This window comes from Delphinus delphis, chromosome 3, assembly GCF_949987515.2.
Source record: "Delphinus delphis chromosome 3, mDelDel1.2, whole genome shotgun sequence".
NCBI classification, from domain to species: domain Eukaryota; kingdom Metazoa; phylum Chordata; class Mammalia; order Artiodactyla; family Delphinidae; genus Delphinus; species Delphinus delphis.
Genome location: NC_082685.1, coordinates 57,067,686 through 57,091,284, shown reverse-complemented (window position 1 = coordinate 57,091,284; position 23,599 = coordinate 57,067,686). Strand labels below are relative to the sequence as shown.

Here is a 23,599-nt window from a genome sequence, read left to right as displayed (position 1 = left end):
TGTGTACAAGTCTTTTTGTGGACATATCTTTTCATTTTTCTTGAGTAAATACTTAAGAGTAGAATTGCTGGGTCATATGGTAGATGTACATTTAATTTTATAACAAATTACCAAACAGTTCTCCAATCTGGTTGTATCATTTTACACTCTCACCTGCAATGAGAGTGACAATTGCTGTACTTCCTTGTCATCACTTATGGTTGTCAATGTTTTTGATTTTAGCCATTCCAGTGGGTATGAAATGGTATCCTGTTATGATTTTAACTTGCATCTCCCTGATGACCTATAAATTCCAAAGTATTTGAAAATAACCCTTGGTCAAAGAATGTATCACAGGGGAAATTAGAAACTATTTTAAACTGAAGGAAAATGAAAAACAAAACATAACTAAGTTGTAAGATACAGCAATAACAGTGTGCTTTATAAAAATGCTTTATTACAAAATGCTTATATTGGGAAAAAAAGGAAAAGTGTAAAATTGGTGATCTTAGCTCTTACTTTAAGAAGCTAGAAAAGAACAAATTATATCCAAAATAAATAGAAAAAAATAATGAATATAAATCAATAAAATAGAAAATGGACAAATGATAGAGAAAATGTAAGGTCAAAAGTTGGTTCTTTGGAAGGATTAATAAAATTGATAAATCCCTGGGACTTCCTTGATGATCCAGTGGTTAAGACTCCAGGTTTCCACTGCAGGGGGCAGGGGTTCGATCCCTGGCAGGGGAACTAAGATCCCCATATGCCGCGCCACCAAAAAAAAAAAAAGATTAAATGTCTCAAACAGCATTTAAACAGAATAAAAATGTAAGACTAAAATAGGCATATATTTTTTAAATATTGATAAATTCCTAGCAAGATTTAGCAAGAAAAAAATAGACAAAACACAAATAACCAACATCAGGCATAAAAAAGGAACACCATTTTATATATATATATATTTTTTAATTTAATTAATTTGGCTGCATCGGGTCTTAGTTGCAGCACATGGGATCTTCATTATGGCATGTGGGATCTTTTGTTGTGGCACACGGTCTTCTCTCTCATTGTGGCCCCAGGGCATGTGGGATCTTAGTTCTGCAACCAGGGATGGAACCTGCATCCCCTACATTGGAAGGGAAATTCTTAACCACTGGACCACCAGGGAAGTCCCTGGGGATCCCATTATAGATGCTACATATAGTAGAGGAAAAATAAGATATTATGAGTAACTTTATTCTAATAAATTGGATGACCTAAATGAAATGTACAAATTCCTTGAAAAACACAACTTATCATAATGGACACATACATATGAAAGAAATTAAGTTTATTATCAAACTCTTTCTGTAAAGAAAACTCCAGGGTCAGATGGCTTCACTGGAGAATTCTATCAAATATTTAATGAAGGAAAAAAACAATCCTACACATACTCACGCAGAACATAGAGGAGGAACACTTTCCAATTTATTTTTATTTTGTTTATTTTATTTTATTTTATTTTTGCGGTACGTGGGCCTCTCACTGTTGTCGCCTCTCCCGTTGCGGAGCACAGGCTCCGGACGCGCAGGCTCAGCGGCCATGGCTCACGGGCCTACCCGCTTCGCGGCACGTGGGATCTTCCCGGACCGGGGCATGAACCCGTGTCCCCTGCATCGGCAGGCGGACTCTCAACCACTGCGCCACCAGGGAAGCCCTCCAATTTATTTTATGAGGCCAGAATAACGTTGATATGAAAAGTTGACAGAGATATTACAAAAAAAGAAAATTATAAACCCTTATCCCTCATGAACATAGATGCAAAAATCTGATCAGTCTTTGATATAGCAATTTCATTCTTAGGAATTTATACCAAAAAGCCCTCTTACAGTTGTACAAAGATCAACTACAGAATATCCACTATAGCAATATATTTTTTTCACTATAGCAATATATATTTTTTTAATTTATTAATTTTATTTATTTATTTATGGCTGCATTGGATCTTCGTTGCTGCGCCCCGGCTTTCTCTAGTTGCGGCGAGCGGGGGCTACTCTTCATTGTGGTGCGCAGGCTTCTCGTTGCAGTGGCTTCTTTTGTTGCAGAGCACAGGCTCTAGGCGCGCGGGCTTCCGTAGTTGTGGCACATGGGTTCAGTAGTTGTGGCTCATGGGATCTGGAGCAGAGGCTCAGTAGTTGTGGCACACGGGCTTAGTTGCTCTGCGGCATGTGTGATCTTCCCGGCCCAGGGCTCAAAACCGTGTCCCCTGCATTGGCAGGCAGATTCTTCACCACCAGGGAAGCCCTATAGCAATATATATATATATATTTTTTTATAGCAATATTTTTAATGGTAAAAATTGGAAACAACTTACATATCCCCCAAAATGTGACAAGTTAATTAAATATGGTACATTTATATGATTGAATATGTAGCCATTAAAATATAGTAGACATATGTCTTGACACAGGAAAATTCACCATATATTGTTTATTTTAAAAGTAAATTATCAAAAATTTCAGGTGCTTTCACCACACACACAACAAATGAGGAGATAGAGATGTAGTAATCATAACACTATGTTTATGTATATCAAATCAACATGCTGTACATCTTAAGTACATAAATTTTTTTTTAAAAAGGTAGATTACCAAATAGTATAATGGCATAACCCTACATTTTCAAAGAAAAATATGTATATATATATAATGGAAAAACACTGAAAGGACATAAGCCAAATGCCAAAAATGGTTAATCATTGGATGATGGGAGTATGGTTAACTTTTATTTCCTTCCTTTTACTTATCTGTATTTCTTGCAACAAATATATATTACTTTTTAATATAAAAACGTTATTGCTGAAGAAAAATTTTTAAAAATCTGACCAATGGGCATTTTTGTACCTCTCCCATCACAGTTCTCAGGAAGAAAAGATTTAGGACTTTGGACTCTTCCTCTTCACCTTCAACCTAAAACCTATGCATCTTGGGCGACTGGACACAGCTTTTCCCTCCTTTGACTCACTGGGTCCATGGTGGCCCTGCCCTATGGGTCCAGCCTCTACTCAGTAGATGAAGCAGTACAAGTTTTGCTGATGATGTATTATGTGACTTTTGACAAGATTCTTTTCCTTAGGGACTCCAGTTTCTCCTCTCTTAATCAATGATCTTCAAGGTCCCTTCCAGACAGAGGAAAGAACAGATTTAGAATCAGAAAACCTTGGTGGAGACTTGAGAATGTGGGCATCACCTCCCAGGAAAATATTCTTTACTATTCTTCCGTGTTCCCAGTGTCTCCAGACAGGTAAAAAGCACCTCCCAGCCCAGGCCTTATAAAACCAGTGAGCCTTATATTTCACTAGTCCTGGTGCAGGGTTCGACACAGAGTAGTTGCTCAGTGAACTAGCCTTTTGCCTTCATCTTCTAAAAACAACCCCAAAATAGGTTTTCTAACCTTGCATTTGATGGTGATTTGAACGCAAGGTTGGTTTTAATTACTGGAGCACACGTTTTGCAAGTTTTTTGTTTTTTTTTTCTCCCTGAGGTAACAGCTACAGTGCCTATTTGTAACAATTTACCAAGCAGAGCACTTCTCCTGACATATCAGTGGCTGAGACATTCAAACTGTCTCTCAGCTGGGGCCTTTGTCGGAAACACCATCTCAGGGCTGCCTGCGGCGTGCTTGTACAACCACATTCCCGCAGGTGCCCAGGCTGTTGCCACGCGGCTTCCAGGGAGGGATCTGACGAAACTCTCGACTTCAGGGAAGTCCCAGCTTTGCCACTGTGGAGCTGTGTGACCTTGGACAAGTCCCTTCCTCCTTCAGGAACATTGCAATGGACCTAAGCGCTCTTCCCGGGTCCGTCTACGCTCTGGGGATGGTCGGGTGATCTGAAAAACATTCGCTTTTAACGTTTATTGATCTCAGATGTCACGCGAATGAGGAACCACAAACAAGGGACTCATCGGTCGTAGCGAGCGAAAGAGCTTCTGCGACCCGCACCACAGGTCTCGCGAGATCTCCTCCTCCTTGCGCTTCTCGGCGTCATCGTCTCGGCGGCCGTGGCAGCGACGGCGACAGCGCGTAAGGTACTTACAGGGGCGGCCCGTATCCCTCCGCCGCCGGCGCGGCCCAGCCCTCCCTCCCCGGCCCGCCAATCCCCGCTCTCCCGACCTGCCCCTCGGCCTGGGCCCACCCCGCGCTCCGCCTGCCCCACCCCGGCGGCGCCGCCCGCCCGCGCGTCCCTCGGTCCACCTGCAGCAAGCAGTCCCTCCGACCGTCCGACCCAGAGGCGCCGGCCGAGCCCGAGGCCTGGGCTCTTGCTCCCTGGCGGAGGGATCCGCGGCGGCTGAGGAGGCGGCGCTGAGCCTAGAAGGAAGAGGCAGCTACCGCGGTGGCGGCGGCGGCGGCTCGGGCGGCAGCGCATAAAGGGGCCGCCGCCGGGTGATGCGGTGACCCCTGCGGCAGGCTCAGGAGCCGAGTGGGCCACGGCCCCAAGTCCGTCCCGCCGGACCCGCGCTCCGGAACTCCCCATCTTCTCCGGCCGACCCGCGATCACCGAGGCGGCCTCGCGCCCCCTCGTCCCTTCCCCGTCCCTCCCCTGCCCCTGTTCCCGCCCCGGGGGCCGCCTCCACCTGCCTCCCACGATGGCTCTGAAGAGAATCCACAAGGTAAGCTGCCAAAGGTCGGCTTTGGCGGGTCGGGCTGCCGGGTGGGTCGGCTGAGCAGGCTGCGGCCTGCATTTCCCGCCGTCGCCTCCGCCGGGCTCGCAGCTTCTTTGGACCCGGCTGCCGGCGATGCCCCGGCCGGGCTGCCTTCACACCCCACTCCCAGTGATGGCGCCCACGGAGGCCCGGGCGCGCTGCCCGCGCTTAGGCCGGAGGTATGTTCGCCGGCTCAGCGTTCCTTCCCAGCCTCCTCTCTAGGCCCCGCGTGGTATGGAGTCCCAGGGCCTCTCCCCGGCCTGGGACTGCAGTGCCAGAGGGCCATTGTCCGGCCGTGCCGGGAGGGGGTGCTGGGACTGGGGCGTTGGGCGGCCCCATCGACGGAGGTCGAAAGGGCTCTATGCCCCATCTCTGCCCATAAAACCCCTACCCCCACTTGCCTAGGCTTCCTGCACAGAACCGCTTGAGCTTGGGGCCCGTATCTCAGGCAGACTGAGGAAGCCTTTTTGTCCGATCCACAAATATTTCTGGAGTTCACTTGCCTCTTAGTGGCCGCACGCTTCGGTCCACTTAACTCTTCCAGAAACTGTTAAGAGTAGGAAGTTCAGGAGGAAATAAACATGACTTTTATGAGGCAGGAGGGAAGTAGAGGGAGAAGCGTTTTATTCCTTGAGGTTGCCAAATGTAGTCAGAAACTGACACTTCAGTTTGCAGGAATGGATTTAATAGAAAACCTGTTAAATTGTCAAGGGTAGAGGTAGAAACCTGAAAATTGAAAACCACTGGAGAGAATTTCATAAAGTTTCTTTTTAAATTCTCTTCGCAAAACGGATTTTAACGCTTAAATTAGGTGATATGTTCAGGGAGATCCTTTTAATGTAGGAGGTATTTTGCTACCTTTTTCCATTAGGAAGGATTTCTTTGCCCTTTAGGATGAAGGGTTATTTATTTGTAGTTGCCTCTACAGAGGTTTTTCTAATATTGCTCTGGAGTATGGGTTTAGCTTAAAGTTTAGGGTTTTTTCCCTTCCCTGTAATATTGTAACCTCCTATTACCTCTCACTATCTTTTTTTCCTTCTTCTTCTCAGAAGTGGGGAAACGGCACTGGTGATTTTTGTTTGGTGTTTCACTTGGCTACTTGGAGAGGCTGTATTAAACCTCTAGCCAGTAAGAAGTAGATCCTGGGATTATCCATCCTAAAGGATGGGATAGAGATGCAAGGGGAAGAGAACCAATTTTCACCTTGCCTTAAACTCAGTGAAAATGCAGGTTTGGTCAGTTTAAACACCTCAGCTCAGCAGCTTGTCTTCGTTTCATTCTTGATCAAAGACCTTTAATGTGGAATTAATCCCAATGGTTACTGTAAATTAGGTTAGATCCTCACCAACTTCTTTTGACTTTGATTTCTATCAGATGAAAAAGGGCAGACTTTAGACAGAGTAAATCTACTAAAATGAAGCCGGTTATTTGTTAAAAGAAGCTTGAACTTTAAGCAAAGATCTCTTAGAGGACAGGTCTTCCAAGTAAATAATACATATGCATTTTTAAGGCTTTAAGGAGTTATGAGATTTTAAAGACTAATTGAGAAGTTATCAATTCAAGATTATACTTGTGGAAGATTGTGGCCTTATTTTTAAAACCTGAAGAAGAGTGAGTATAATGTGCGATCACTTACAAATCAAGAAATGTAGCCTTTAATCTCTACTCTGATATGTATGTTATGGAGGTTTTTTCAGAAAAGGAACTAGCACTCAAAACATGCATTTTAATCTTCTAATATCCTTGCCTCCAATAATATGATTTCTTTTGAATACTACATGTTCTCTAGATTTTCTCTAAAAGATGCCCTTATTAAAATTTTAATAAGGAAAATCAAGTGTACACAATGATAATTTGAACTTTTAAAACTCAGTATTAACCTTTTTTCACCTGGTTTATAACCTAGAGCCATCCTCAAAGTATGGCTCAACTTCTGAGACTGCCAGGGATTAGAAAAATAAAATTTATTTTTGATGTACATACTAGTCATAGTCAATAAGATTGTGAAAACAAAATGGAGATTTTTTTCCCCTAACTTTTTGTATGACACCAATTTTAAATTGAATGCAGACTTGGATAAGACCAGTCCTATCTCACCCTCAGCCCTAGTAATGTATCTGCGATGGAATCCCCCAAAGACATACTTGGCTTACATAACTGATCTTGGTCTTGAACATTCCCAGTTGCTATTCTCTGAGAAAATAGTTCTGCTTAAATACCTCTCAACTTCAGATATCATGAACTACTGCATCTGGGTTCTAATAAAATTTTATTAAGAACAAATACTTTTGACATGTGGCATCTTTAGGAATTCAGTATCTTGTGTTTCATTGACAGAGGGAAATAGTGTTCTGTGAATCTGACAGTCCTTTAAATGCCATGACTTTTTTGGAAAAAGCTTTTGGTGGACTTTATTTTGATATATACTTTAAGGTCAACTGACCTATGCTTTAACAGAGTTTACCAAAGAGGTTTCATTTTGAACATCCATTGTAGTTCTGTGCAGGGATTGGGACCCTTTGGGATTGTTCGTATCTACACCAAATGGCCCCAGCCTGCTACGTTTTGAGGTTTTCTGCTGACATTATCAGTCTTCAGCTTTGATTTTGATGCTTTGAGTGTCTGCCTCTAGCAGCACCACCCCCAGCCCTTTTCCAGTTGGCTGCCTCTCATCTGTTGTGGGCTGGGAAACCAGATCACTGAGCTTATTAAAATTATGTCTAAAATAAGATCCAGTAGGCTCTGAGTGAAGAGGGCTTCATGTGTTCTGTGAACTGTGTGGTCTGACTGATCAGAGACCTTTTTTTACTTGCTTCCTGTTTTTCTTCTTTACCTTTGTTATACAGATGCAGGAAGCTTTTTGTTGCTCTTAGCGTGCCATAATATTGAAATACAAGGTTAATTTCTTTATTTTGAGGAAGGGTAAAAGGCTGAATATCATGATTCTTTGAAGAATTGAAGACAGACCAAAGTTAAGATACTAAAAAGCTCTTAACAATGATAGTGCCTTGTACATTTTAATGGTGTCGTGCTAGTTATAGTTAACATTTGGAATACATAGCTTTAATGCCAGGGCTATCACTTGATTTACTGTATTTCTATGATTAAAGGTCTTAAGGCCCCTGAAAAGCCCAGTCAGTCAATTTTCCAGTAAAATAAAGATTTCAAACTCTGATGGCTAGGCAGGTGACCAAAGTGAGCAAAGAGAATTGGAGGGAGCTAGAAATTGCATGTGCTATTAGAAGAGGGCAGCTGCTATTCAGCTCCCTCCAAATGTTGCTATTGCCAGGATCTGTGCCCAAAGTTGCCAGATTTTTTTTTTTTAAGGGAAGCCACAAATCCAGATTTTTGGCAGCCAATTCAAATTAAAAACAACAAAACCAAAAGACACCACCACACTTTTTTGTAGATTGGTAGGCACCAGTTTAGTATATGAATTAAAAATAACCGAAGATTGAGGTTCAGCAAGTAACCAGGAGTGTAAGGATTAAATCATTTAAACCATACTTTGTCTTTTTAAAAGTGTCAAAGTATTGTTTTATGTAAATGGGTACAATTAAGTATCAGTAGTTTTTTGTAAACTTCTAATTAACTTCTTTGGTGAAGTTTTATATGGTTATAGTCATAGGAAAAGCCAATTTAGTAGATGCATTGATCCCATGGTAGGAGTTTACATCTTAACTCTTAACTTCATTGTGATCCTGTTTCATGTTATGAATCATCTTTCTGTAGACTACATACTTTCAAAATGTCTAAGATTGCCAGTTACCAAAGGGTGATTTTTAAGGATATGGGAAAGGAGTTGTAACATTGTAACAGTACTAATTTTAAGATTATTTTAAAATACTGTACTAGAAGTGTGATATCATACATTGCATTAATCTTATCAGAGGTAAGGATCCAGTGAATTCCAGTCAAAATGATGAAACAAATTAGCAAATAGTCTTGAGTATTTGGAACTTCAGTATAATAAATGGTTGACAGAAGATGACTGTTTGAATTAGTTTTATCTTGGAAAGCAGACATCCTTTTTATTTATTTATTTATTTGGCTGTGTTGGGTCTTCGTTGCTGCGCATAGGCTTTTCTCTAGTTGCGGCGAGTGGGGGCTACTCTTCGTTGTGGTGCGTGGGCTTCTCATTGTGGTAGCTTCTCTTGTTGCAGAGCACGGGCTCTAGACGTGCGGGCTTCAATAGTTGTGGTACCCGGGCTCAGCAGTTGTGGCCTGCGAGCTCTAGAGCACAGGCTCAGTAGTTGTGGTGCACGAGCTTAGTTGCTCCACGGCATGTGGGATCTTCCCGGACCAGGGCTCGAACCCGTGTCCCCTGCATTGGCAGGCGGATTCTCAACCACTGCGCCACCAGGGAAGCCCCAGACATACCTTCTTACTCCAAAAGATAAGCTTCTTGAAATCTCAGGGAAGATTTTTATTTTTTCCTTTAGAAAAGGATTTTTTGTTTCGCAAAGGTTCATTGAATTGAGAAACTTTATTTGGCTCTTCTGGGTTGCTATTTAAATGTAATTTAAACAGCCGTCATTAACTTAATAAATCTAGGGTTTTTTTTTAAGTCTCCCAGTGTGTATTACTGTACTGCTGACTGACAAGGAGGAAGTTTTGACAAAGCCCAATTCTGGATATTTTAGTCCAGAGAGAGAGGGCTGCTAAAATATCCTAGGCAGTTCCCAGGATAGGAATACCTGACTCATGCCTGATGCTGCCAGCAACCTCTGCAGCCTCATCCCAGAAATGAAGGAGCACACTTGTTTTTTCTGTAGAAATAAAATTTTGGTGGTTAGGTTCCCAGACTAACCTTCAAAATCATGTTAAACTATGACATAGGAAATAAAGTACCATTTGTTCTTTTGTCTGCACAGTCAAGTGAAATTTCAAGTAATAGAATCAGAAAATTTTAGCACTGCATCACCTCTCAGAGCTACTGTCTGAAAAGGCCATGTGACTTAGTAGGGCTGGATAAAGAACCTGGGTTTTTTGACTGTGCCCAGTGTCTTTTCTGGCAGGCCCTATACTCGTAGATAGTCGTTAGGTATGTAAATCCAGAGGATGCAATCTTTTTCTTTTGTTTGAACAATTGGATATTTAAACTATGCCCTGGAACCAGAATATTTTTTCCTCAACATCTCTTGTTATTGTTGGAGAGGTGTCTATGAATTCCCTTAAAACTATGTAGATTTTGGGGGGGGGGCGGGTTTCAATGTTTTAATTCCAAAAAGCAGAAAAATAAGAAACTATGCAAATTTTTGATGTTCTGTCCTCCATATATCTTTCATCATAGTCAAATGGTTTTTTTTTTTTTTCAAATGGGTTTTTTAATCTCTCCAAAAGACTAAGAATCACTGTCCCGTCTCCTTAAACATTCTGTTTTAATCTCAGTAGGTGACCCAATTACCTATTCTGTAGAGGAAATAGAAATTTGTGTGAATTCTTTCAAATTTCCTTTGAGGCCTTTAAAAAGAAAAAGAAAAACCAAACACCACAGCTACCATCTTTAGAGTACTCACTCTGTATCAGAATGACTGAATCTTCTGAACAACCCTATGAAAATTCTGTTCTCCCCAGGTTAGAAGAGAAAATGGAGATTTGGAGAAGTAAACAAACTTGCCTGTGATTATATGGCTATGATAGGAAAAGCCAGGATTCAAATGCATTCGGTCTTGACTATGGAGCCAGCCATTGCTCCAAGTATATACCTTAGTCATTGCCCTTCTTCCCTTTTGTCTCTGAAGAATCTATACTTTACCCATTGCAAGCTAACTTTTTTTTCATCCTATTCTTTTTGCCAGGTCCTTGCTCTCTAGTAATTGTCCCTGCTTTCCTAGTTCTAATCCCTTCTCTGACTCTCCTAAGCATCCAAACTTGTCTAAGACTTTCCTCATCCTAAAAAAAAAACTTTTAAACTCTCCTCTCCCCTAGAGCTGATTCCTTTCCTTCCTCCTCTTTATCCCTTCCATCTCTGGCATTTCAGTGCCAAAATTCTTGACAGAATAGTGTCTGTTCACTGTTCTGGGACTGTTCAGTAAGGTCACTGATGATTACTTAATTGCCAAATTCAATGGATACCTCAGTTTTGTAACACTTAGTGTGATTATACTCACATTATTACTCATTTCCCTTAACTTTTGATAAACTTTCTCCTCCTTTCTCATATCTAGTGTTCTAATAACGTTAGTATTTCCTAACGTTATTAGAACACTTTTCAAACTAATATTATTTATGGATACAAACAAAAGTTCATGAAATAATGCACACTTGGATTAAAATTGACAGCACAAATGGCTGTCAATTAGGTAAGCTAATTAACATAATCAATATATAATATACAAGCACAAAAATAGGTAAATTAACTTAAAAACAAAATATATTAAGATGAAACATTATTCATTGTCATTTTGCTATAAAGTAACAAACACCTAAAGAATAGTATTTTAAGAAAATGAAAGGGATCCTCATCAGGTGCTGCACTAAATGTGTTACTCTTGGGAATTCCCTGGCGGTCCAGTGGTTAGGACTCCACGCTTTACTGCTGAGGGCCTGGGTTTGATCCCTGGTTAGGGAACTAAGATCCCACAAGCCGTGTGGCATGGCCAAAAGAAAAAGACGATGTGTTACTCTGTATTGTTTTCATTATAGTATAATGTGAAAATTTTTTCAGGCAGGTGCACTACAACAAAAGAAAGAATTAAAACTGCATGTTTTGCAATATTCATGCAATTAGGCCACTACCAACATTATTAATTGTCTCATGGGCAGACAGATCACCTAATTAAAAAATAAAAAGTATATGCTTTGCTCATGTTTATTTTAAAATAATCTGGTTTTTCGGGCTTAAGAATCAAAGGACTCTGCTTTTCATTTAAAACTTCCATGGGACTTCCCTGGTGGCGCGGTGGTTGAGAGTCCGCCTGCCGATGCAGGGGACACGGGTTCGTGCCCCAGTCTGGGAGGATCCCACATGCCACGGAGCAGCTGGGCCTGTGAGCCATGGCCACTGAGCCTGCGCGTCTGGAGCCTGTGCTCTGCAACGGGAGAGGCCACAACAGTGAGAGGCCCGCGTACCGCAAAACAAAACAAAACAAAACAAACAAAACCCTTCCATATTCTAGCTATAAGTCCATGGGGAATGTAGAAATATTTAGTATTCAATAAGCTTTGATTAAATAACTTCTCAAATATATATTGAATTATGATAATAAACAGGATAGTTCACTGAAGTCAGGTAATACCCATGGTTAAATGCTGTTTATGCATCGGAACACATATAATTTGCTTTGTGGTGTGCAAGTTTCTTGAGGCAAATTATTGCTTTAAATTCGTGGAAATATGTAGTATTTCTTAAAGACATATAAAAGTAGATAAAATTTAGGACAAAAAGATTGCCATTTTTATTCCTATAATACATGTTAGTGTCTCATGAGAAATATTAGTGTAATTGAAACAGTTCTAATTGATCTTTCTCAGAATTATTTTCCTTTAGTCTTTGTGCTTTTCCTTATGCCTTCTCAACCCACTCTCTCCTCCTGAATTCTTTCTTCATCCTTGGAGATCCAACAGACTGCTTCTCTGTGAAACATGCCCCAGTAATGCAGGCAGTAGGATTCTGCTGTAGAACTGTTTCTTAGTATGTAGACATGATAGATTATTACCCCCTCTAGACTGAGCTCTTCTGGGCAAAGTCCCTGTCTTACTTATTATATTCCCAGTACCTGATGTATAGTAGGCATTCAGTTTTTGCCAGCAACATTTAATGAAAGTCAACAGCAAGTGGTATAGTGGAAAAAAATAGTAGGATTTTGGAGCAACGTGCCTACTGAGTCATGTTCTAACCCTGTGGCCTTAGGCAAGTTACTTCACTGATTTTTTTTTGGCCTCAGCTTCCTTGCCTATAGAATGAGGATAGTGTCACATACCCTGCAAGCCTGTGGGGGATGAGTAGAAAGAAAATATGGACCATGTAAAAGATAGTTTTTTGTTTTTTGGGTTTTTTTTAAACTTATTTATTTAATTTATTTATTTTTGGCTGCGTTGGGTCTTCATTGCTGCACGCGGGCTTTCTCTAGTTGCAGTGAGCAGAGACTACTCTTCATTGTGGTGCGCGGGCTTCCCATTGCGGTGGCTTCTCGTTGCGGAGCACGGGCTCTAGGCGCATGGGCTTCAGTAGTTGTGGCACGCAGGCTCAGTAGTTGTGGCTCGCGGGCTCTAGAGCGCAGGCTCAGTAGTTGTGGCACGCGGGCTTAATTGCTCCGCGGCATGTGGGATCTTCCTGGACCAGGGCTCGAACCTGTGTCCCCTGCATTGGCAAGCGGATTCTTAACCACTGTGCCACCAGGGAAACCCAAAAGATAGTTTTTAATATTAATTACCACTGGCTTAACTGCCCAGTAATGATGACCCATGAAATTGGTAGAATCTTGAAATCTTAGGTGTCAGTGTTAAGTGTCTGTTTAGCATTTCACCTTCATTGGTACCCCAACCAAGAAAGAAAAGGGAAAAAAATATACCCTGATGTTGTAAGGTGATGTTTTCTAATATTTCTAAATGAAAAAAGGGACTGACTTCCAAATTTTTTCTTCAACAAAGTTCTAACTGTTGTTATCTTAATACGTTTTCAATAAATGTGATACTTTTGTAAGCCTAGACGTGAAAACAGTTCTCTTAACATAATCTTGTAATAGAAGTATCTGCTGCTGTCCTTTGAGCATGTCCCCGCACCACTTGTAGAACATCAGTGCCTATATAAGTGATAGCACTCCTTTGCCAACTTCTTAAGGGCGTATAGCAGATAAAACATTTGAAATCAAAGCTGAATTTTACAGAAGCTGCAGTGATAACAGTTTAGAAATAGGTTTCTTAAAATAATAGTATGCTAATGGGAGTGAGTGATTTTCTTTAGATTAAATGTCCTCATTTATACCATCTGTATTAGTTTCATAGGGCTGCTGTAATAAATTACAAAAAACTGAGTGGCTTAAAACAACAGAAATCTATTCTCTCACAGTTTTGGAGGCTAAATGTCCAAAATGAGCATACCTTCAGGGCCACACTCCCTCTGGAAGCTCTGTGGGAGGATCCTTCCTTGCCTCTTCCAGCTTCTGGTGACTGTAAGCATTCCTTGGTTTGTGGCCGCATCACTTCAGTCTCTGCCTTCATCTTCACACTACCTTCTCTGTGTGTGGTCTTCTCTTTTATCTCTTATAAGGACACTTAGGGCCCACCCATGTAATCCAAGATGATCTTATCTCAAGATCCTTAATTTAATTATGTTTACAAAGACCCTTTTTCCAAATAAGGTAACATTTATAGGTCCAAGTAATTAAGATGTGCCACATACCGTTTTAGGGACCATTCAATGCTGTATACCATCTAATCCCCAAATTCTAATAAAGTGACTGCTGTAATTACAGTTGGGCTTTTCTGATTTTGTTTTTATCTTTCTAAAATTTTGAAACAATCTCAAACCTACCAGGGAAGTTGCAAATACAATACCTAGAACATCTTTTTCTTTAACCATTTCAGAGTAAGGTGCCAACATGATGACTCATCAACCCCAAATACTTTAATGTGTATTTCTTACAAAATGGACATTCTGCTACATAATCGCAGTATAACCATCAAAATTAGGAAATTTCCATTGAGATACTACTGCTATCTAATCGTCAGACTCCATTTAAGTTTTGCCAGTTGTTCCAATAATGTCCTTTATAGGAAAGAATCCAGTCTGTAGTTACTTGTTGCATTTAGTTATCTATCTCTAGTTTTCTTTAATTCCTTAGTCTTTCCTTTGCTTCATGACCTCAACACTTTTTTTAAATTAAAGTGTAGTTGCTTTATGACCTTGACACTTTTAAAGATTAGAGTCCAGTTATTTTGCAGAATGTCTCTCAGTTTGTGTTTTTCTGATATTTCCTTGTGATTAGATTTAGGTCATGCATCTTTGGCAGGAATGTCACAGAAGCAATGCTATGTCTGTCTCTACATCCTATCAAGTGGTACATGATTTTGGTTGGATTCTTTTCATTCCATCCTGTCAGGTGGTATACAGTTTCAGTTTGACCCATTACTGAGAATTTTCACTTCCATCACTTGATTAAGGTGATATCTACCAGGTTTCATACTGTAAAGTTACTCTTTTTCCTTTTGTAATGAGTAAATAATTTGTATGGAGTTGCTTTGAATATATGTACTTCTTCTGTTTTTACTCTTTATCGCTGCATAAGGAAATACCCTAAAACTTAGCTGCTTAAAACAATAAACATTTATTATCACATAGATTCTGAAGATTGGGAATCCAAGAATGGCTAAAAGCTGGGTGGTTCTGGCTCAGGGTCTTTTTTTTTTTTTTTTTTTTTTTTTTGCGGTACGCGCGGGCCTCTCACTGTGTGGCCTCTTCCGTCGCGGAGCACAGGCTCCGGACGCACAGGCCCAGCGGCCATGGCCCACGGGCCCAGCAGCTCCACGGCATGTGGGATCCTCCCAGACTGGGGCACGAACCCGCGTCCCCTGCACCGGCAGGTGGACTCCCAACCACTGCGCCACCAGGGAAGCCCTCAGGGTCTTTTTTGAGGTTGCAGCCAAGCTGTTGCCGAGGGTTGCAGTACTCTGAAGACTAGAGGATCTCCTTCCAAGCTCACTCCGTGGTTGTTGGCGGATCTCAGTTCCTTGTGGGTTGCTGGACTTACAGACTCATTTCCTCCCCACGTGGGTTTCTCCGACTCAGAGCTGCCTGAGTGTGCTTAAGACATAGCAGCTGGGTTCCCTCAGAGTGATCTAAGAGAGAGAGAGCATCCAAGTGAAAGCCTGTAGTATCTTTTATAACCTAATCTCAGAATCGACAGGCGTACCATCACTTCTGCCATGTTCTGTTGGCCTCACAGATTACCCCTGGTACAGTGTGGCAGGGAAGACTGCACAAGGGTGTGAATACTAGGAGTTCAGGATCGTTGGGAGCCAACCTGGAGTGTGGGTGCCACGCTGTTACTCAAAAATTTTAACTTACTCATTTTAAAGTTTATATTTGTATGGACTCATGATTTCCTATTTTATTCATGTGGGTTTTAATAATTTATTATTATTTACTTTAATCCTCAAATTGTCCCCAGTTTGCTTTTTTCCCCATCATTTGAGCACTTCTTTAAGTTCTGGCACAAAAAGATGTTTCCTGCATTTTCTTCTACCTTCCCTGCTCTAGCTCTGTTATCATCTATTTTTCCAAGGATCCCTTGGTCTTTTTAGTGGTGAATGGTATTTAGAAACCAAGATCTGGATGCTAGGTATGCTCATTGCTTTTGGAATCTCACTGTTTCCAGGCTTTCTCAGTGTAATCAGTAGATGTAGCTAGGGGAATATGTGTATGTATAGATTTATTTTTCTCTATATATATCAAAAACCATGAGTTCACACCGGTGCCTCTCATTCCAGTCCAGTACCATAGGGTTCACCCCGTATTTTTTCCTTTCAATATTGGTATTCCTTTTCTTACAGTGAAAAACCTGGCTTCCGTTAATGTATTTACTCATTTGATCAATTCCCCTGTGTATAATCAACTTCCCATTGCTGTGGCCCACCTGCATAGATACGATTCTTTGTCCCCGTCTCTCCTAGGGATGCCCTTCTTAACTCTGTCCTATCTTGGACATCCTGCACTGGGTCATGCCCATTCCCCTGTGGATAGCCTCACTATTTTAAAAAACAAATTACAATATAGGACTTGTTTGACATAAATATTTAGATTAAAAACTGTTTAAAATAATAATGCTAATTGTTACTTAAAACACATATGGAAAAATCAATCTAGTGATTGTGACCACATGCACTTTTCCCAGTTAGGGAATATGGCATTTTCTATAGCCCATTTTTGGAAAAAACTAAAACCATAATTTTAGTTTAGTGTTATTATTATGAGACAATTTTGATAATTATACTAGTAACCTGTATAAACTAGTCTCCATTCTTAGAAATAGTTGGAAGGAACCATAATTTAAAGTCCCGAAACTTAATCTTTTATTATGAAGTATTTTTATGTCTACAGAAAGTTTTAGATACTGATGTGACCAACACCTAGGTACTTACTATCCAGTTTAAGATTCAGACCTACCTAATTTAGCTTCAGTGTTAAAGTTTAGTCAGGAGCCATGGCTTCTTTTGGTAATTTATGAGCTTGGAATCTTTGCATATATTTAGAAATATTCATGTTTTGATAAAGGTACATTGTTGTAAGTAATGGGGAATTACTTGTGAAACCTCCCCTACTTTACCTATTGCATCAAGGCAATACTATATCATCACTGAGTTAAGTAGTAGGCTAGATTCCTGTCCATTGAAAGGTTATTTATACTTTAAGCATTGTGTTTCACTTTTGTTGACTAGAAGTAATAAAATCCACTTTGAAGTAATTGAGCTTACCAGGAGTATATCATACATGCTTGTGAGCTCTTTTTAAAATTGTGAATTGCCATGATATTTATATCCATTTCAAGGTTGACTTGAAATCATTGCCCACATGTTTAAAACACTGATTAAATTGGTTTAAAACAGAAATTTGAATTCCTTTCAAAGAGAAATAGTTATACCATTTATTTTTATCACTACAGGGCAAATCTCTAATGAATAAAAATTTGTTTAACTTACAGTGACAATCCCAAAACATGCTTATGCAATATTTTTTTTCAGTATATCCAAGTCTTATTTCAGTTCCTCTATTGTTGAACCTATAACTTGATATGAAAATTAAATTGTATGAGGTCACATAAACCATTAATACAAGGTTAAGAAGATTGTTCAGACTTTGAAGAACAACTTGAAGGTAACAATGTAGTGGCATTGGATCATGAACATGACTTGATCTAATCTGGGAGTGTGAGGTAGGACCACCAGTGTGGCACTCCTTTTACTTTTTTTAAATTTTACTTATTTATTTTTGGCTGTGCTGGGTCTTCGTTTCTGTGTGTGGGCTTTCTCTAGTTGCGGCGAGCAGGGGCCACTCTTCATCGCAGTGCGCGGGCCTCTCACTGTCGCGGCCTTTCTTGTTGCGGAGCATAAGCTCCAGACGCGCAGGCTCAGTAGTTGTGGCTCACGGGCCTAGTTGCTCCGCAGCATGTGGAATCCTCCCAGACCAGGGCTTGAACCCATGTCCCCCGCACTGGCAGGCAGATTCTCAACCACTGCACCACCAGGGAAGCTCTCCTTTTACTTTTATAGTCTGTACTTTCATTGTCTTCTGGCTTCCAGTATTGCTGTTAAGTCCCAAACTATTCTGATTCCTGGTCCTATATATGTGACCACCTTCCTTTCTGGAAGCTTATAGATTTTCTTTGTCCCCAATGTTGTGAAATTTCATGATGTTTGGTGGTGTAGGTCAGTTTTCACTTATTTTACTCAACATTCAGTTGGTCTTTTTGAGTCTTTTTTTTTTAATATTTATTTATTGGCTGCATTGGGTCTTAGTTGCAGCACGTGGGATCTTTCATTGCGGCACACGGGCTCTTTGTTGCAGCATGCGGGCTTCTCTCTAGTAGTGGCATGCAGGCTCATTAGTTGTGGCACATGGACTCTCTAGTTGCAGCACGCAGACTCCAGAGGGCGCAGGCTTTGTAGTTGTGGCACATGGGCTCTCTAGTTGTGGCGTGCCAGCTCCAGAGCGTGTCGGCTCTGTAGTTGTGGAACGTGGGCTCTCTAGTTGTGACGCACAGGCTCAGTAGTTGCGGTGCACAGGCTTAGTTGCCCCTCGGCATGTGGGATCTTAGTTCCCTGACCAGGAATTGAACTGGCGTCCCCTGCATTGCAAGACCGATTCTTAACCACTGGACCACCAGGGAAGTCCCTGAGTCTATCTATATGGATTTGCTTATTCTGGACCTTTCATGTAAATAGAATCATACAATATGTGACCTTTTGTGTCTGGCTTCTTTTGTTTAGGCATAGAGTTTTCAAGGTTTAGCCAAGTTGTATATATCAGTAGTTAATTTCTTTTTATGGCTGAATAATATTCCATTGTATGAATTTACCACACTTCCTTTTTCCATTCATCAGTTGATGGGCATTTGGGTTGTTTTCTTTTTTTTTTTTTTTTCCCCCGGTACGTGGGCCTCTCACTGTTGTGGCCTCTCCCGTTGCGGAGCAACAGGCTCTGGACGCGCAGGCTCAGCGGCCATGGCTCACAGGCCCAGCCGCTCTGCGGCATGTGGGCTCTTCCCAGACCAGGGCACGAACCCGTGTCCCCTGCATCGGCAGACGGAATCTCAACCACTGCTCCACCAGGGAAGCCCTGTTTTCATTTTTTAACTATTAGAATGATACTGCTATGAACATTTATTTTAAAATTTTTGTGTTAACGTATGTTTTCATTCCTCTTGGATATATACCTCAGAGTGGAATTGCTGGATCATATGGTTAATTTATTTTTAATTTTTTTGTTTCCTTCTAAGAATTTTATAGTTTTAACTCTTACATTTAGGTATTTGATCTGTTTTTTCCAATTTTATTTTATTTTATTTTTTTTTGCGGTACGCGGTCCTCTCACTGCTGTGGCCTCTCCCGTTGTGGAGCACAGGCTCCGGATGCGCAGGCACAGCGGCCATGGCCCACAGGCACAGCCGCTCCGCAGCATGTGGGATCCTCCCGGATCGGGGCACGAACCCATGTCCCCTGCATCGGCAGGCAGACTCTCAACCACTGCATCACCAGGGAAGCCCCAATTTTTTAATTGTTGTAAAATACATATAAGATTTACCATTTTCACCATTTTTAAATATACAGTTCATTGGTATTAAGTATATTTGTATTGTTGTACAACCGTTACTACTCTATCTCCAGAACTCTTTGTTTTTCAAAACTGAGAGTCTGTACCCATTAAACAGTGACTCCTGATTTCTCCCTAGCCTTTAAGCACCCACCATTGTACTTTATCTCTCTATGGTTTTGACTGGGTTCCTCATAGAAGTGGACTCATACAGTATTTCTCTTTTTGTGACTGATTTATTTCACTTAGCACAGTGTCCTCAGGGTTCATCTATGTTGTCAGAGTTTCCTTCCTTTTTGAAGGCTATTTACTATTCCATTGTATGTATATACCATATTTGCCTATCCATTCATCTGCTGTTGGACACTTGGGTTGTTTACACATTTTAGCTATTCTGAATAATTCTGTAGTCAGCATGGGTGTATCTTTTCAAGACCCTGCTTTCAGTTATTTTGGGTATATACCTAGAACTGGAATTGCTGGATCATATGGTAATTATATTTATTTATTTATATATAATTAATTTATTTATTGGCTGCGTTGAGTCTTCGTTGCTGCCTGTGGGCTTCTTCTCTCTAGTTGCAATGAGTGGGGGCTACTCTTCATTGCGGTGCGCGGACTTCTCATTGCGGTGGCTTCTCTTGTTGCAGAGCACCAGCTCTAGGTGTGTGGGCTTCAGTAGTTTCAGCACGCGGACTCAGTAGCTGTGGTACGTGGGCCCTAGAGCGCGCGGGCTTCAGTGGTTGTGGCTCGCGGGCTCTAGAGCGCAGCCTCAGTAGTTGTGGCGCATGGACTTCAGTGGTTGTGGCTCACGGGCTCTAGAGCCGAGGCTTAGTAGTTGTGGTGCACGGGCTTAGTGCTCTGCAGCATGTGGGATCTTCCTGGACCAGGGATTGAACTCATGTCGCCTACATTGGCAGGCGGATTCTTAACTGCTGCACGACCAGGGAAGTCCCCAGTAGTTTTATTTTTAGTTTTTGAGCAACTACCATATTGTTTTCCACAGTGGCTACACCATTTTACGTTCCCCCTCCCCCACCACCGTGATGCATAAGGGTTCCAAATTCTCCACATCCTCACCAACATTTACTATTTTCTGTTTTTGCTTGTTTGGTTGGTTGGTTGTTTTTTTTTAATAGTAACCATCCTGATGGAATGAGATAGTGGCCTTTAATCCATTTTTAAGTTAATTTTTGTATATAGTTTGAGATAGGAGTCTAAGTTCATCTTTTTCATGTGAGTATCCTGTTGTCCTAGCACCATTTGTTGAAAAGACTGTTCTTTCCCACATTGAATTGTTTTGGCAGCTGTGTCAAAAACCAATTGGCCATAGATGTATGGGTTTATTTCTAGACTCTCAATTCTGTTTCATTGACCTATGCCTGTTCTTACGTCAGTACCGTACTGTCTTGAATACTGTCGCTTTGTGTTAAGTTTTGAAATCAGAAAGTGTGAATCCTCCAACTTTGTTCTTTCCCAGGATTGTTTTGGTTTTTTGGATCCCTTGCATTCCCATATGAATTTTAGGTTGTGCTTGTTGTTTCTTTTTTTAAGAAAAAGGCATTTGGAATTTTGATGGAGATTTCGTGGGATCTGTAGATAAATTTGGGGAGTGTCTGGACTAGTCTTGCTATATTTTCTTTTCTATCTTTTATCCACTTTTTGAAAGACTTTCTCATTCTCAGAATGTTTGCTTGCTTGTTTTAAGGATTCTGCTCTTGTTTCATGGAAGTAGTAGCATCTCTTAGCTTTAAGGATATCCATGATAGTTTTTCTTTTGTTTTGACTTTTTCTTCTTCCTTCATGGTCTTTGTTTTCTCCTGCTTCTTTTTTTCTTCACATTATTTTGGTCTTTATCTTTCATGTTGAAGATGAATCATGTTGAAGATGGCCAGTATCCTTCATTGTCAGTTGTTGATCCTTATTTTAGAGTAAAACACTGATTAAAGGGTCTGAGCATGTGGGGGTGAGGTTTGGCAACTCTGGGACTTAATTTATGGTTTACTGGCAGGGCTGTTTCTCCAGATGAACCACTGATGTCCGTGAATTGTATAGATCTTTATCTTGTGCTGGTCACTTTTTCTCGAGAAGAATCTTTTAATCTGCCTGGAAGGTATAGGCAAAGCTTCCAGTGTTCTCAGGACCGTTTGGAACAAAGTGTGTATGTAAACATTAGCTTAACCTTCCTGATTTCCATACATCATCCATGCCATTGACGGTGCTTAGTGTCCCTCAGTCCTGAGAACTTATGTTGTATCCTCTCTGGAGAACAAACCTCTGGTTTGCGTGGATGGGAAGGACATTCACTGGTGGAATCAAGGAAGTGATCTAGATATCACTTTTAGTTTTAAGTTTTATTTTTATTAGTTTTAAGATTTGTACCCATAAACAACATATAGTACTGTTTTAGATGTCAAAATTTACATAGATGTCTTGGAAATGTATACATTTTAAATAACATGCATTTTCAATGAATACAAATATGCCAACAATATATTTTAAAATTCATTCCACCTATAATAGACATTTGTTTCCAAGTTTTTGCTACTACAGATACCAAAGCATCAATATCCCCATACAAATTTCTTGGTGCACATAGGTGAGAGTTTCTCTTAATAGTCAGTAGAATTGTTTGGTTATAGAGTCTGATGCTTTTTAGTTTTGTAAGGTAATGCCAAATTGTATGGCAAAGTTTTTAGACACCCAACTATAGGATATGCGAGTTTTTAATTAACTTTTTTTCTTAAAAATTTTTCATTGTTATAAATATAATACACTATATAAAAGTACACAAAACAGATGTCTAATAAACTTCAGTGAAATTTTCAAACATATCCAAACATTGAGTATTCTATAACATATCACCATGTGACCCATCATTTTGTGTTTATTCTTGATTACCTCTTCCACACTTACTGGATTATTTTAAATCCAATCCCAAATGTCATATCATTTTATCTGTAAATAATTCAGAATGTGTTACTGAGAAATAATGCAGTGGTTCTCATTGGGGGTGGTTTTGCCCGCCAGGTGATGTTTGGCATTGTAAACACTGTTAATTGTCACAGCTGGGAGGCTACTGGCTGCTACTGGCATCTAATAGATAGAGGCCAGGGAGCTACTGAATATCCTACGATGCAAAGGACAGCCCCCCACAGCAAAGAATTATCCTGCACCAAATGTCAGTCATTTCCCAGATTGAGAAACCCTGAGATAAGGAAGTCTGAGGTACTTTCAATGGTTCTTCTGGAACACATGCTATTGTATTACACCAAAATTTATATTTCTAGGAATTGTAACTCTGAAAGAGCAAGCACTTGAAAAGTCATAAAATACAAAACCCCTGTGGATCTTACCATCTTTATGTAGCTGATAAAAGTATTGGACATTTACATATTTTTTATTTTTATTATTTTTTAAATTTTATTTTATTTATTTATTATTGGCTGTGTTGGGTCTTTGTAGCTGTGCGTGGGCTTCCTCTAGTTGTGGTGAGTGGGGGCTACTCTTCGCTGTGGTGCGTAGGCTTCTCATTGCGGTGGCCTCTTGTTGCGGAGCACGGGCTCTAGGCGTGTGGGCTTCAGTAGTTGTGGCACGTGAGCTCAGTAGTTGTGGCTCGCGGGCTCTAGAGCACAGACTCAGTAGTTGTGGCGCATGGGCTTCATTGCTCCACGGCGTGTGAGATCTTTCTGGACCAGGGCTTGAACCCATGTCCCCTGCATTGGCAGGCGGATTCTTAACCACTGTGCCACCAGAGAAGTCCCTACATGTTTTTTAAATAGTTTGTGATTTTCTCCTAGATCAATATGTAACGTTTAAAAATGGCTGCTCTCTTTAAATTTAGCTAAGATGGGTAGCTGATTATTTACCTTATTATTGAGGTTTTAGGTAAATATTTATACCTGCTAAGATTATATATTATTTGGTTTTATAAAGGACCTTGGGCAAAATACTGGGATGCCAAATCTGAAGGGATATGGATCACTTGAAATAAACTACTTTTATCATGACTTTACCCCTTAACAGTATTTTAAAATATTAAAAATATTTCTCTTGGGCCAGTAGCAGGGTAGGTTGGGGGGGAGGTTGTGTGTGTGTGTGTGTTTGTTTATTTTAGTATTTAGCAAAATTAGAAATTTGGTATTGTTTTGCTGAGAAACTGGTATGGTGATAATTGTTGGAAGGA

At 40.6% G+C, this 23,599-nt stretch overlaps 1 protein-coding gene across 1 annotated transcript in view; it reads left to right on the top strand.

Moving 5' to 3' along the window:
• Nucleotides 1-4,171: 4,171 nt before the first annotated feature.
• The window catches only part of UBE2D2 (ubiquitin conjugating enzyme E2 D2), a 58,103-nt gene continuing 38,675 nt past the window's right edge, over nt 4,172-23,599 (top strand). The window contains exon 1 of the mRNA XM_060008742.1: nt 4,172-4,628. Coding sequence (XP_059864725.1) covers nt 4,605-4,628 — 24 coding nt within the window. The 5' untranslated portion in view covers nt 4,172-4,604. The remainder of the gene's footprint in view (nt 4,629-23,599) is intronic.